General features: G+C 43.8%; 1 protein-coding gene across 1 annotated transcript; it reads left to right on the top strand.

The window, feature by feature from the left end:
- The first annotated feature begins 13,177 nt into the window (after positions 1-13,177).
- Positions 13,178-14,230, top strand: LOC122114034 (olfactory receptor 52D1-like). The gene has a single exon (XM_042687148.1). It carries the CDS (start codon positions 13,178-13,180, stop codon positions 14,228-14,230), a length of 1,053 nt encoding a protein of 350 aa, XP_042543082.1.

Below are 14,230 nucleotides of genomic sequence, written 5' to 3'. Positions count from 1 at the left end.
TATTCCCGTCTCTGTTTGTGGTATGTGTAAATGTGGCCAGAATGAAAAGCAGATGCTCTTTAAATCCATAGCTGTGTTGCAGCAAGGTGGAAGTATGTACATGAAGGAGATAGTTCTGGGTACATATTAAAGAAAACCCTTGGTTGTCCTTGCTTTGGCAACATGGAATTGGACAGGTGCCCCTATCAAGAGGAAACAACTGCAAACAGAGCTGAAGTACTCTAAGTGGAAAGACCCATAAACATGGTAAGGTTTAAGGCTGTGATGAGAGAATGTGCTTAGGTAGAGACACTGATGAAGAGAGAATAAAAAATGAAAAATAGGGGCTGGGAAGGTGGCTCAGTGGTAGAGCGCTTGCCTTGCATGCCTGAGGCCCTGGGTTCGATTCCTCAGCACCACATAAGCAAAAAGAAAAGAGCCAGAAGTGGTGCTGTGGCTCAAGTGGTAGAGCGCTAGCCTTGAGCTGAAGAGCTGAGGGACAGCGGCCAGGCCCAGAGTTCAGGCCCCACGACGGACCCAAAAAAATAAAAAGAAAAAAAAGAAAAAAAGAAAAATAAATAATTTAGGAGATCAGATGACGGATATTTAGGTTATTTATGATAAAAACTGATGCTGAGTATTGTATGTTTTGTGCTTCAGTGCAAATCCCTTAAAGGTGACTCCCATTTCTTCCAAGTCTGCTATAAACACGTTCTGTCAGCTAGCTCTCACAGGAGTGAGAGCATTAGCACGTGGGGGCAATGCCAGGAGGGCTGGCTGTGGTTCTGGGAGGGGAGAGTAGCTTCTGGGCTCTAAAGGACCTGGGGAAGGTGAACTGCAGCCGTAGTACTAGGAGAATGTAAACCCCTACACACAGTTGGAGATCTGAAAGAAAAAGGGCTGGGATTACCACAGTACCCTCAAGTCAATCGACTTGGACATTCAAGTGAAAATTAAATCACATTGGTTGGGAGAATTTGTGGAGGTCTATTCTACAGACTGAGATTCCTTGGTTATAAGAGACAATTGATTACAAGATGTAGCAATAGTGAGGATGATGAACAAGACCGGGAACTCTACAATAGAGTAACACATTTTCAGTAAGTCACATCCCAATTTTATAGGCATTAGCATTTAGAAAACATGACACATGACCAAAGAAAACTCTGAGGAGTATAATTTTAGGGCATTAGAAAATACAGTTGATTGATTCAGTGGCTTTCAACTCTATCCCAACTCTATTCAACTCTATCCTGGGTTCTAAAAATTCGGTACAGTGCATCTCAAACCATGTGACAAGAACCTTCTTGGTCCTGGTTCTTTGAACCCGAACCACATAAATCTTCCATTATCTATCTTGTATATCAAGTTTTTAGGTGATCCTGTATTTAAAATATAGAGCTATTTCAAGAAACCTTACTTTAAAAATGATCCATTTAGTGTAGGATGCCAGTAGCTCACACCTGTAATCCTAGCTACTTAGGAGGTTCAGATCTGAAGATCGAGGTTCCAAGATAACCCTGGGCAGACAAATCTGAGAGACTCTTATCTCCAATACACCAGCAAAAATTTAGAAGTAGAGTCATGGCTCAAGTGGTAAAGTACTATCCCTGAGTAAAAACCTGAATAAGAGCATAGGGTCCTGAGTTCAAACCCCAGCACTGTCACACACACACACACACACACACACACACACACACACACACACACACATACACACAAAATAATAATTCATTTAGCTGGAAGATATATGGAATCCTGAATTATTTTAGAAATTGTCCTAAGCACTTAGGCTTATGAAGGCTGACAATGCACTTTAAAAATGACATAAATGGGCTGGGAAGGTGGCTCAGTGGTAGAGCGCTTGCCTTGCATGCATGAGGCCCTGGGTTCAATTCCTCAGCACCACATAAGCAAAAAGAAAAACGCCGGAAGTGGTGCTGTGGCTCAAGTGGTAGAGCACTAGCCTTGAGCTGAAGAGCTGGGGGACAGCACCCAGGCCCAGAGTTCAGGCCCCATGACCGGACCCCCCCAAAAAAAATGACATAAAGGAATGAATAACAGAAATGTAAAAACAGGTCCGGGGCTGCTACCAGTGGGATGGGGGAGGCCAATAGAAAGGATGAATATGGGCTAACTGCTTGAACTCAGGGTCTGGGCTCTGTCTCTGAGTTTGTTTTTCTTTTTGCTTCAAGTTAGCACTCTACCACTTGAGCCATAGATCTACTTCTGCTTTTTAGTAGCTAATTGGAGATAAGACTTTTAATGGACTTTGCTGCTGGGCTGGTTTTAAACCATAATCCTCAGATCTCTGCCTCATGAACAGCATTGTTTTGCATTTTGTATGAAAATGGAACAATGAAAACTTTTAGGATTGTTTTGGGAAGCAGGGCAGGGGATGGAGGAAGAGAGATGAATAGAATGAATGTATATCACTAGTATGTGCTAATAAAATGTTCTAAAGATCTACTGTTAGCAATTTTGAAGAATGCATTCATTAACGATAGTCACTGTGGTCATAATAGATCACCAGAATTTATTTTTCCCACTTAATTAAAATGCACTCTTTGACTAAGATCGCCTCTTGGCCCTGTCAGGCTTGGCAACCAACATTCCAGTCTCCTCTGTGGGAACCTCAGTCATTTTCAAGTGAGCCACAACATCTCTATGAAGGATCTACTTCCTGTGCCAGCTTGCCAAAAATGTTCACAGACAGCATGATGTTTTCTGGTGATTCTCATTCTTTTTGTTATTTTTCATCTTTCTGAGACCATGGTTAACACCAAGAGCTGATAGTTTTAAAAGCTTACTGAGGATATAATAAGCAAATAGATTCTGAGCTGAGATCATTTGAAAGGACATACTCCATTCATCTTGATAGGAACTCAAATCCAGGATTATTCACAGACATGCATGAATGGTTTCCATGAAAGACTCATGGACTCCAAGACAAAACAAAACAGGATGGGGCCGTTGTCATTATGTCTCTTTTGCTTCCTCCTATTCTTGTTGCTGCCAATTTACTAATAACAGACCCTTCTTCTCATGACAATTCCTATTTCTCCTCCTACATGGTCTTTTTGCTGGCAACTCTATATGCAGCATAGTTTTAATATACCATCTTTAAAAATTTTTTTAAAATTAATTCCCCCTCTTCTCTTTCCTCTTGACCCAGCCCCATCCTTTTCAAGTACCCACTTCCTGGTGTTCATTTTTTTTTTCAACTTTGGCTTTGCCTTTATAAGGAATTACACTATCAGAGTTCACCCTTGAATCTTCCATATTTCAGTTAACACATTTGTATACTCTTACATAGCACTCAACGTATTTACTTATAAGTTTTTAAGCATATACGTTTATAGCTTTCACGTATAAGGAAAAACATGCACCCTTCGTCTCTCTAGGCCTGACTTACTTCATTTAACCTGATCTTTTAGGTAATTTTATTGTTTGCTATCTGGACTCAGAGAGTTAGTACTAAAAGAAAAATGTCGAGGGGCTGGGAAGGTGGCTCAGTGGTAGAGTGCTTGCCTTGCATGAATGAGGCCCTGGGTTCGATTCCTCAGCACCACATAAGCAGCAAAAGCCAGAAGTGGAGCTGTGGCTCAAGTGGTAGAGCGCTAGCCTTGGCTGAAGAGCTAAGGGACAGCGCCCAGGCCCAGAGTTCAGGCCCCACAACTGACAAAAAAAAACAAAAAAGAAAAATGTTGACAAATGTGATTTTCCTACTGTAAATTGTGTTACATTTCAAAAGGAAATGTACTCATTACCTTACTTAAATAACTAAACCCCTCTGTAAATCACCTTTGCAATAAAATTTAAAAAATGTTTTACATGCCTTTATCTTGACTAATTATTAATGCAACATTATATTTAAAATTGAGCTAATCAGAGCTGGGAAGGTGGCTCAGTGGCAAGGTGCTTGCCTTGCATGCATGAGGCCCTGGGTATTCCTCAGCACCACATAAGCAGAAAAAAGCCAGAAGTGGCGCTGTGGCTCAAGTGGTAGAGTGCTAGCCTTGAGCTGAAGAGCTGAGGGACAGTGCCCAGGCCCAGAGTTCAGACCCCATACAACCCACCAAAAAAATACATAAATAAAAAATTGAGTATTTCTCCCTTCTTCTCACCTTTTATAAGAGGAGAAAGCAGACCAGGCCAACTTTTCCTTGCCCTCAGTCAAGATTTACAGATCCAGCTGTCTTTTTCTTTTCTTTTCTTTTCTTTCTTTCTCTCTCTCTCTTCCTTCCTTCCTTCCTTCCTTCCTTCCTTCCTTCCTTCCTTCCTTCCTTCCTTCCTTCCTTCCTTCCTTTCTTTCTTTCTTTCTTTCTTTCTTTCTTTCTTTCTTTCTTTCTTTCTTTCTTTCCTTTCTTCCTTCCTTCCTTCCTTCCTTCCTTCCTTCCTTCCTTCCTTCCTTCCTTCCTTCCTTCCTTCCTTTCTTTCTTTCTTTCTTTCTTTCTTTCTTTCTTTCTTTCTTTCTTTCTTTCTTTCTTTCTTTCTTTCTTTCTTTCTTTCTTATCTTTCTTTCTTTTTTTGTCAGTCGTGGGGCCTGAACTCTGGGCCTGGGTGCTGTCCTTCAGCTCTTCAGCTGTAGACTAGTGCTCTACCATGTGAGCCTCAGCCCCACTTCAGCTTTTTCTGCTTATGTGGTGCTGAGGAATTGAACCCAGGGCTTCATGCGTGCAAGGCAAGCACTGTACCACTGAGCCCCCTTCCTAGGCCCTCTACTGGCTTTTCTGATGAGAGAGATTACAAACTTTCTGTTCTATCACTAGACCACAAATGGAATTGAATGTTATGGTTTGTATTGGAAAAAAATAACAAGCCAGGCACTGGTAGCTAGTGCTTGTGGTCCTGCTACTTAGGAGGATGAGATCTGAAAATTGAGGTTCAAACCCAATCTGGGCAGAAAAAATTCCCCAAGACTCTTACCTCCATTTAACCAGCAAAAAGTTGTAAGTGAAGGTGTGGTTCAAGTGGCAGAGCACTAGCCTTGAGTGAAGAAGCTAAGCAAGAACTCAAAATATCTTAGGACATATATATATATATATATATATATATATATATATATATATATATATATATATATACACACACACACACACATATATATGTACATACACAATACATATATATGTATATATACATGCATATATGTGTGTATATATACATATATACACAAATATTTATATGTGTATACACCTTGCCTTTGTGCAAAACCTTATACTAGCAATTCTACTAATGGGGGAATAAGACCTGTTACATATCTGCCTATCTGCGCATCTAGTAGAATTTTCTACAAATAGTAGAGATTAATGAATGTGTTCCTAGTAGTCTCTTCCAGACTTCCTACATTGAACTATACTCTATGTCTTTGTCATTCCATATTTGCGGCCCCTAGGATTTTAATCTTGTTAGCACACTGTTCTATTTCATATGCTCCATCTTAACTCAGACATTTGCAATTTGTATTTAAACCAAAAGCTGTGTATACACTTTCTGTCAAATATTAGTGACAATTAGATATGGCTTCTGGATTCTGGAGCCTGACTTAGAACTTCTTAAAAATGAATAATGAAGGGGTTGGGAGTGTGGCTCAGTGGTAGTGTTTGTCTAGCATGTCAAAAGTCTTGAGTTTGATTTCAGCACTGCAAAACTAAAGAAAAGGGACAAAGGGGAAAAAAAAGCAGTTATAGGGTTTTATGCTTTATATCAGCCATTCTGACCTGGATTATGAAAATAAATTTGTTACATTTTATTTGTCTCTTAAAATTTCCATGCAATAACTTTCCCAAAGTCACTGTTACTTGAAAGAAAATGCTTACAAAGCGGGAGTAGAGATGGAGTTGAGCATGCTGTTGTTGCTTATAATCAAGAAGACACCCTTAGCAGTAAACTGTATATGTAGATAATCTACGCAGATAAAGTTAGTCCTTTGTACAGCAATGATTGGAAACTATTATGGAAACAAAAAAGGACATTTACTCACTCACCTTCAGAGTCTAGAAAAACTTTGGAAAAGACATTTTCTGTGATGTATCTTGAAAAATTTAGTGAATTTGAGCCACAAGAATAAAAGGAGGGGCTGGGAAGGTGGCTCAGTGGTACAGTGCTTGCCTTGCATACATGAGGCCCTGGGTTCGATTTCTCAGTACCACATAAACAGAAAAAGCTGGAAGTGGTGCTGTGGCTCAAGTGGTAGAGCACTAGCCTTGAGCTGAAGAGCTGAGGGGCAGCACCTAGGCCCAGAGTTCAGGCCTCACAACAGACCAAAAAAAAAAAAAAAAGAATGAAAAGAACAGGAATGCCAGGCAAAAGGATTACTTGAGCTTAGGTGATTTAGAAATCTACACACTACAGGGACAGAAGAACCAAACATATCAATAATAGTATTGCTCAGAGGGCTTGGGACAGTCAGATGGAGGAATAGTTGAAGTAGTAAAGTGCTTGTCTAGCAAGTACAAGGCCCTGAGTTTAAACCCTAGTACCATATAAATAAATGAACGAATGGATAGATAGACTAGAAGCAATTTCACAGTTTGATACCATCATTGGTAGCTGAGAGTTTATGATTGATCACATATCTTTTTATTTTCCCTTAGAAACTGAAAGACAGGCATAAAATTCAGATAGATCAAAACAGGACCATGAGATTTATTTTATTTACATATTTTTGTGCTATATACCAGGGTATCTCACATTTGCACAGCTTTTTTTTTTTTTTACGAAAGACCAGTTTTGAATTTCAGCATTTAATGGTTAATTTGAGAATAAGAGTTTCTAGGGTCTGGCCTGGGCTGACTTCAAACCTTGATCTTTAGATCTCAGCTTCCAGAGTAGTTAGGATTACAGGCATGATATAGTGTCACTTAGCACAAGAAAAACTTTTGATGAGGAAAACTTTATAAAAACTGGGTTAGTACTTTTGTAAGATACAAGAAACTAGAAAAGTAAAATAATAAACATAATTAAGAAATTATGAATTTATTCTATGAACTCATATACCAGCAAAATTTCTTTCAATTCAGGAACTAAAGCTAAATGTCAACTGTGAGTAATATATTGTGAAAGCTATTATGTTGCTCTAAAAGGAGATAGTTGTGTGTGTGTGTGTGTGTGTGTGTGTGTGTGTGTCTTTTATTTTTTCAGGGGAGGTGTTGCAAAACAAATGATGTCTTGATGTTATGCAATAGTTTCTCTGTGTAGCTCTAGTTTGTTTTCAAGCTCTCTCTCTCTCTCTCTCTCTCTCTCTCTCTCTCTCTGTCTCTGTCTTTCTCTCTCCCATCCCTTTCTCCCCCCTTTCTTTTTGTGCTGGTCCTAGGACTTGAATTCAGAGCCTCCCCCTCTCATTTGGCTTTTTCATTCAATGCTGTGCCCTACTACTTGAGTTATACCTCCACTTTTGCTTTTTGCTGGTTAACTATAGATAAGTGTGTCATGGATTTCTCTGCTCAGGCTGGCTTTGAACTTGGATCTTCAAATCTCACCTGCATTACAGGTGTAAACCACCCATACCTGGCTTAAGCTGGCTCTTTCTAAGTCACACAACCTTTTGTGATATCATGTTATGTCTTCTGAGCTCAAGGCACCTAGCCAAGTGCTTGAAGCTTGTTCAATTAAGTTTATAACCACTTTTTAGGGCTGTATAACAATCCTCATTATATAGAGAAAAAACAAAGCTCATATGGCTTTCAGGGTGGGCCCAAAGCTGTAGAGTAACAGAGTTTTATTGCAGGTCTGAGGGTGGAAGCCACTCAGGAACAAGAGCTGTCAGTTTCCAGAAGGGAATGGGATGGGCATTGTGTAGCAAGGAAGTCAGTTCCCATCTAACAGTTCCCATCTAAGGGTTCTGCAGAGAGTAATTCCACCCCCCAACCCCCAGTCTCTACTCTCCTGTGGCAGTATAGCAGGCTCAGAAACCTAGAGCCTAGGAAATCTCCCAGAGACAGCCTGGGATTTCTGCTAATTCCTCATTAACACCTCACAGCTGAGCGTCAAGCCTGTCAGGGGCAGCCCTCCCCCTGCTGCCCACCCCCCCCCCCAGGTACTCACAGAAGAAGTCCATAAATCCTACTTTCCCTCACCCGCCTTTCCCAATCTTCAGAGTCCCCCAGGTCTCAGATACACTGTCAGCTCCATGGAGATGCTGGAGGAGCCATGCTTGCAGCAGGACTGGGTGCATAGAGTCCGGATGGTCAGTCCTCTCCATTAATCCCATCTCCACAGCAGGCAGGTGAGAAGTTCCTCTCCCTTCACACCAGCTGCTCCTCAGCCAAGATCAGTTAGACTCCAGACCATGTCTGGGGGACATGGTCTGAAGAAGTCTTCCCTCTTTTTTCCCTACCTGGATTTATTCCACATGGAGTCCACCACTGAAGGGCAAAAGAGACAATACCCCGTAAGTGCCCCCTTTGAACTGATGAGTTGCTCAGACATTTTCACCCTCACTGAGTAACCGAAACAGAAGAGGATGAGTAACACTCATTTCTGTGTAGCCTTGACAGGCTCTAGAATCCTTCTGAATGTAAATGGGTGCTGTGCTATGACCCTTGAGAACTATGGTCAGGTGTCTCTATGAAATCTCTGTCTTCATGGTCTTGGATCAGAACAATGAGGAAAGGTGGAGAAAGAAGATAACACCATATTTCCCAGCTTCTATAGTCAGTACAGCTCTTCCAGCTCCAATGGTAAAGGAAGTTCTTTCTTGGATCTAACTGGAATCTTTTGTTGTGATTTTTCAGTCCTTTTTGGGGAGTGCAGTATTGGGGTTTAAACCCAGGATTTTGCATTTACTAGGCAAGTGCTCTACCTGTTTGAGCCATGACCTCTGGCCCTTTTTTGGGGGGGGGCCAGTTGTGGGGCCTGAACTCTGGGCCTGGGCGCTGTCCCTCAGCTCTTCAGCTCAAGGCTAGCGCTCTACCACTTGAGCCACAGCACCACTTCTGGCTTTTTTCTTTTTTTTTGCTTATGTGGTGCTGAGGAATCGAACCCAGGGCCTCAGGCATGCAAGGCACGCGCTCTACCACTGAGCCACCTTCCCAGCCCCTCTGGCCCTTTTGTGCATGATTTTGAGATAGGTTCTTGGTTCTTCCCTGGGCTTACTTGGACTGTGATCCTGCTATTTATAATTGCTACTAAAACTGAGATGATGGGCACACACCACAAGGTTTTTCTGTTAAAATAGAGTCTCAGGCATATTTTTTATCTGGGTTTGTTCAGAACTGAGATCTCCCTATTTCCTCCTCCTGAATAACTGGATTATAGTTCAAGAAACACAGGCACCTGGCCTTTCCGCAAATTATTACAAAATAACCTCAGGATCATCTTGCTTCCAAACATTCTTACTTAGTCCACAATTCAATTTTTACTATAAAAATATTTCAGACATACTCAAGGGCTTATGAAACTGAGAGCTAAGAATGCTGTGATGAAAAGGGGCTCAGAAAAGACAAAATCAAAGAATAATAAAAAGATCAATGATGATGAAAACATTGACAAATGTGTTGGGACATTTGCTATGTTAACAGATTTAATAATCTTTTTTTTGTTGTTGTTGTTGTTGGTCATGGGGCTTGAACTCTGGGCCTGGGCTCTGTCCTTAAGCTCCTCAGCTCAAGGTGAATACTCTACCCCTTGAGCCACAGTACCACTTCTGGTTTTCTGGTGGTTTATTGGAGGTAAGAGTCTCATGGACTTTCCTGCCTGGGCTGGCTTTGAACCGTGATCCTCAAATCTCAGTCTCCTGGATAGCTAGGATAACAGGTGTGAGCCACCAGAACCCAGCTAGGATTCAAGCTTCTATAAACTGACTTCAGAGCCCACTCTGGGTTTCATTGCTGTATGAATAAGAATAAGAAAAATATAACTTGCTATCATCTTGCCACTCTACCTCTACTGCTACCAGGATGAATGAGGATCATGAATTCTCAATAAACTATGGTTCCAAGTTATCAATCAATCAACCAAATCCATAAAGAAAAATGAAACTGTATATAAAATATGTACACACATATTGCATATATATGTATATGTCTAGGTTGTGCAAATTATTTTCTTGAACTCTTTTATTCTTCCTTCTTCCCCTTCCCAGTGCATCCTGGGCTACTGTGTATGTTGTCTGATGTTCTATTCTGAACTAGAGAGAATGTTTTGACCTTCAAGACTCTTGGCAGAACTTAGTATATGACCTATGCTGAATGGAAGGGCTCTTCAGGAGCCAGGGTGACTCTGAGAAGGTCCGATAGAGACAAAGCAGTGAATAGCCAAGTAAGTAGCAGAGTAAGTGAGTAAGTGACAGAGAGTAGGGGAGAAGCCTCAGTTTGCAGCTGGCTCCTGCACGTCTCTGGATCATCCATGCCCCAAAACCTGTGTTGGTAAAAGGAGGTGATGTATGAATGGAGTCTGAACAATGACAGCCTTAGCATAGCAGGCAGAGCTTTAGAATCTGTGTGTGTGTGGCATAAGCAGCTTCTTCTGCCAAGAAGAAAATGGCTGCTATGTGAGGAGTAAGGTTAAGAATCTGAGAGGACAGTCTTGGATCAGGGCCCAGACCATCTTGCTCTTGGTCCCAGATCCTATTTGTGACACAATCCTATTTGTACTTGACTTTCATGATCCTACAAAGAAGCACAAGATAATGAACATGGCTGCATCAGCAGCATCACCAGGTTAGAATATCAGATTCTATTTCAAGACATACTGTGTGTGTGTGTGTGTGTGTGTGTGTGTGTGTGTGTGTGTGTGTGTGTGTGTGCGTGTGTGTGTGTGTGTGTGTGTGTGTGTGTGTGTGTGTGTATGTGAGTCGTGGGGCATGAACTCTGGGTCCCTGAGCTGTTCAGCTCAAATGCTCTACTACTTGAGCACCACTTCCGGTTTTCTGAGTGGTTTATTGGAGATGAGAGTCTCATGGACTTGCCTGCCCTGGCTGGCTTTGAACCACAAACCTCAGATCTCAGCTAGGATTATAGAGATGAGCCACCAGCGTCCTGCCCAGCTAATTTGAGATATTTAAAGACTTAACTGTGGACCTCAGGTAGAACATGAAAAGCCCACCTTCCCTTTTCCAGTCTCCACACTCCATCCCCAGTACCGGGGATTGAACTCAGGACATTTTATTCTTGCTTAGCCTTTTTCACACAAGGCGGGTGTTCTGCCACTTGAACTAGACTTCCACATTCAGCTTTTTGCTAGTTAATTGGAGATAAGTATCTCTGAGATATGTCTGCCCAGGCTGATTTGAACCTGGATCCTCAGCTTTTAGTCTCCTGAGTAGCTAGGCTTACAGGCATGAGCCACGGGTGTCTCACGGCCAGACTGTTCTTTATCATGCTTCAGGACTCTGAGTCACAGCCCAGAGGCAATCTTGTCCTGGAAACACACACAGGGAGCCAGAGACATCTCTTTCCCTCTCCCTCTCGGTGCCCCTTGCTGAACTGTGACGTGCAACTGAGCGGGTGAGGCCTATGGATGGGGTGAGGAGTGAGGGATCAGCCGAGCAGAGCAGGCAAGTGGATGATAAGAAGGTGTCACCATGTTTGAGGAGAATCAGATAACAGGGCTGAGAGACAAAGTGTGGGGAAGGTCCTATTTCCTTCTTCCCTCCTCAGGAGAATTGTATGCTATAGATATGAAGGAATCAGATATGGAGGAATCAGGCCAAGAGGAAGTGTACTAGTAAAGCCCCTACCTTGAATACAAACTTTCATCAAGAGGCCTCCATGTCTTGCGTACAAGACTGTCTTAAGAGGCCCTTGTTTGGGTGCAGATTATGTGTACCCTGTGATGTGGAGACAGACACTCCCAGCTACTGTTGATATCCTCCTTCTCTTGTATGGGCTAGGCCTGCCCTGGGGTAAGTGGGGCCCTGTCAGGATGTTCCCAGGGTTCTGAGGAGTAAGTGGGGCTCCCATGGGGAGGGTAGCAGGGCCAGGCCCCATGACTTACAAAGCCTCATCCTTCAGAAGGAAGCTCTGGTTCTTAAACTAATAAACCAAGAAGACTCACACGTGGGAAAGTCTAGCCTGGGTTTTATTCTGTCTCTATTTTGTAGGCCCCAGAGTGAAGGCCCCAGGAGGCAATGTTGAAGCAAGGGTCACATGGGAAGCTTGGTTGGCCCCCACCCAGGGTCAGAGGCTCTAGTCTTTGCTCATCTGCTCTAGGTTCCTCAATCTTTGGCACCAGAATAGAAGATGAGACTCTGTCTCTCAAGACATGTAAAGACATAACTGTGGTTCTCAGATGGGACATGGAACCCTCACCTTTCCCTAGATCCTTTCCAGACTGTTCTTTATCTACTTGAACCCAGGTAAGTGGAGTTCACTCTCTCCTCCCACCATGACCATCTTTACCGGATGGACAGTTTCATGGTCACTGAGCCCTCCAATCCCATTCCTCACACAGCTGTACAGACACAGCGATAGATGCCCTTAGTGGGTACTGGATTTCCCCAGATGGGGTACTATAGACCCTAAAGAGTCCTTCTATGGACAAAAGGAAGATGAGCTACAAAACTGGGTCAGAGGATGGATGTCTATACTGGCAACAAAACAAAGTTAAGCTCCTTGAACCAGATGCTTAGAACTCTGGTGGATAGAGAATGATGTTATGGCCAGCTGGACAGACTGAACAAACTGAGGATGAATGTCACAGAGGCAAGGTTTGGGGGGTGTGTGTCCTGAACTTAATTAAAAAAATGCTTCGGGAAATGTAGAGTGGAACAGGAACTTGGAGCATCTGTCAGTTCATGGACTGGAAAATGGACATTCCATACTACCTTGCAGCTGGCTTACATTTCTCCTAGGGTGGAGGGAACACAAGGGTTGTCTGCCTTTGGAGATTAAGCTTAGAGGACAATGGCTTCCTTGGGTCAATGGAAGGACGTTCTTCTATCTAGAGGGAAGGACTTTCAGAAAGGTGTTTCATCTGATAACTTTTGCCTCAAACCCTAGCTTTTCTACGAACCAGCTGTGTGACTTAGGAGTCTATTAACCACTCAGAAGCCAAAAATCTTCGATCCCTTAGGTGACAATATGAGCAAACCCACAAGACCCTTAGGAAATCCATTATTCAGAATGTGATAAATTCCTACAAAGGTGCTCTATTTGGTGCTAGGAAAATACTATAACAACTGAATGGCAGATCCTCATCTAGACCTTGCTAAACATTCTGTACATTGGGTAGCTGCCTCTCACAGGTCTCGTTTATGCCCTCCAGAGTCGCAGCCCCATGGAACCTGGAGATGGATCCGGATCCTGCATTGCCTGCTCTCAATCAGACTTCGCTGCTCTCTGGGCCTGGGCCCTTTGTCCTGCTAGGGGTGCCAGGCTTGAAGGCCCTACATTCTTGGCTTTCTGTGCCTGTCTGCCTGCTCTACGTGGTGGCTTTGGTGGGGAATACCCTTCTACTTGGGCTGATTGCAGCTGACAAAGCCCTTCGATCTCCCATGTACCAGTTTCTGGGGCTCCTGGCGGTGGCTGACTTGATTCTGGCCACATCTACCGTGCCCAAAGCTCTGGCTGTGCTGTGGGGTTTGTCCGATGAGATTTCCTTTAGGGCTTGTCTAGCCCAGCTCTTCGTTGCCCACGTGGCTTTCATTGCTGAGTCGTCCGTGCTGCTGGCCATGGCGGTGGACCGCTACGTGGCCATCTGCCAGCCTCTGCGCTATGGGGCCTTGCTGACACAACGCGTGGTGGGTATTGTGGCTGCAGCCGCTGTGATTCGAGGTGTCTGTGTTATGACACCCCCGGTGGTCCTGCTCCAGAGACTGCCTTACTGTGGGCAGAGGGCCTTGCCCCACACCTACTGTGAGCACATGGGCGTGGCTCGCCTGGCGTGTGGGGACACACGCCCCAACATCTGGTACGGCCTAGCCACCACGCTGCTCTCCCCAGCCCTGGACCTGGTGCTCATAGGCGCTTCCTATGTCCTCATTCTCCTCGCTGTGTGCCGTCTGCCATCCCCTGGTGCCCGCCACAAGGCCCTGGGCACCTGCGGGGCGCACGCCGGTGTCATTGCGCTCTTCTACACACCTGCGCTCTTCTCTTTCCTGGCTCATCGTTTCGGCCGCCACACGGTACCCATCCACATCCACATCCTGTTGGCAAACCTCTACGTGGTGGTCCCCCCAGCCCTCAATCCCGTGGTCTATGGAGTACGGACCCAGCAGATCGCTCAGAGGCTTCAGCACTTGCTTCGGCTCATCTGGGCAGGGGCGGGGAGGAAGGTGGACTCCCAGAGGGTCTCTTCACACAAATGA

Source organism: Dipodomys spectabilis, unplaced genomic scaffold (assembly GCF_019054845.1).
Source record: "Dipodomys spectabilis isolate Male_0828 unplaced genomic scaffold, ASM1905484v1 ptg000003l, whole genome shotgun sequence".
NCBI lineage: Eukaryota > Metazoa > Chordata > Mammalia > Rodentia > Heteromyidae > Dipodomys > Dipodomys spectabilis.
The sequence above is the reverse complement of the archived record's forward strand: the minus strand, read 5'-3'. Positions and strand labels throughout refer to the sequence as shown.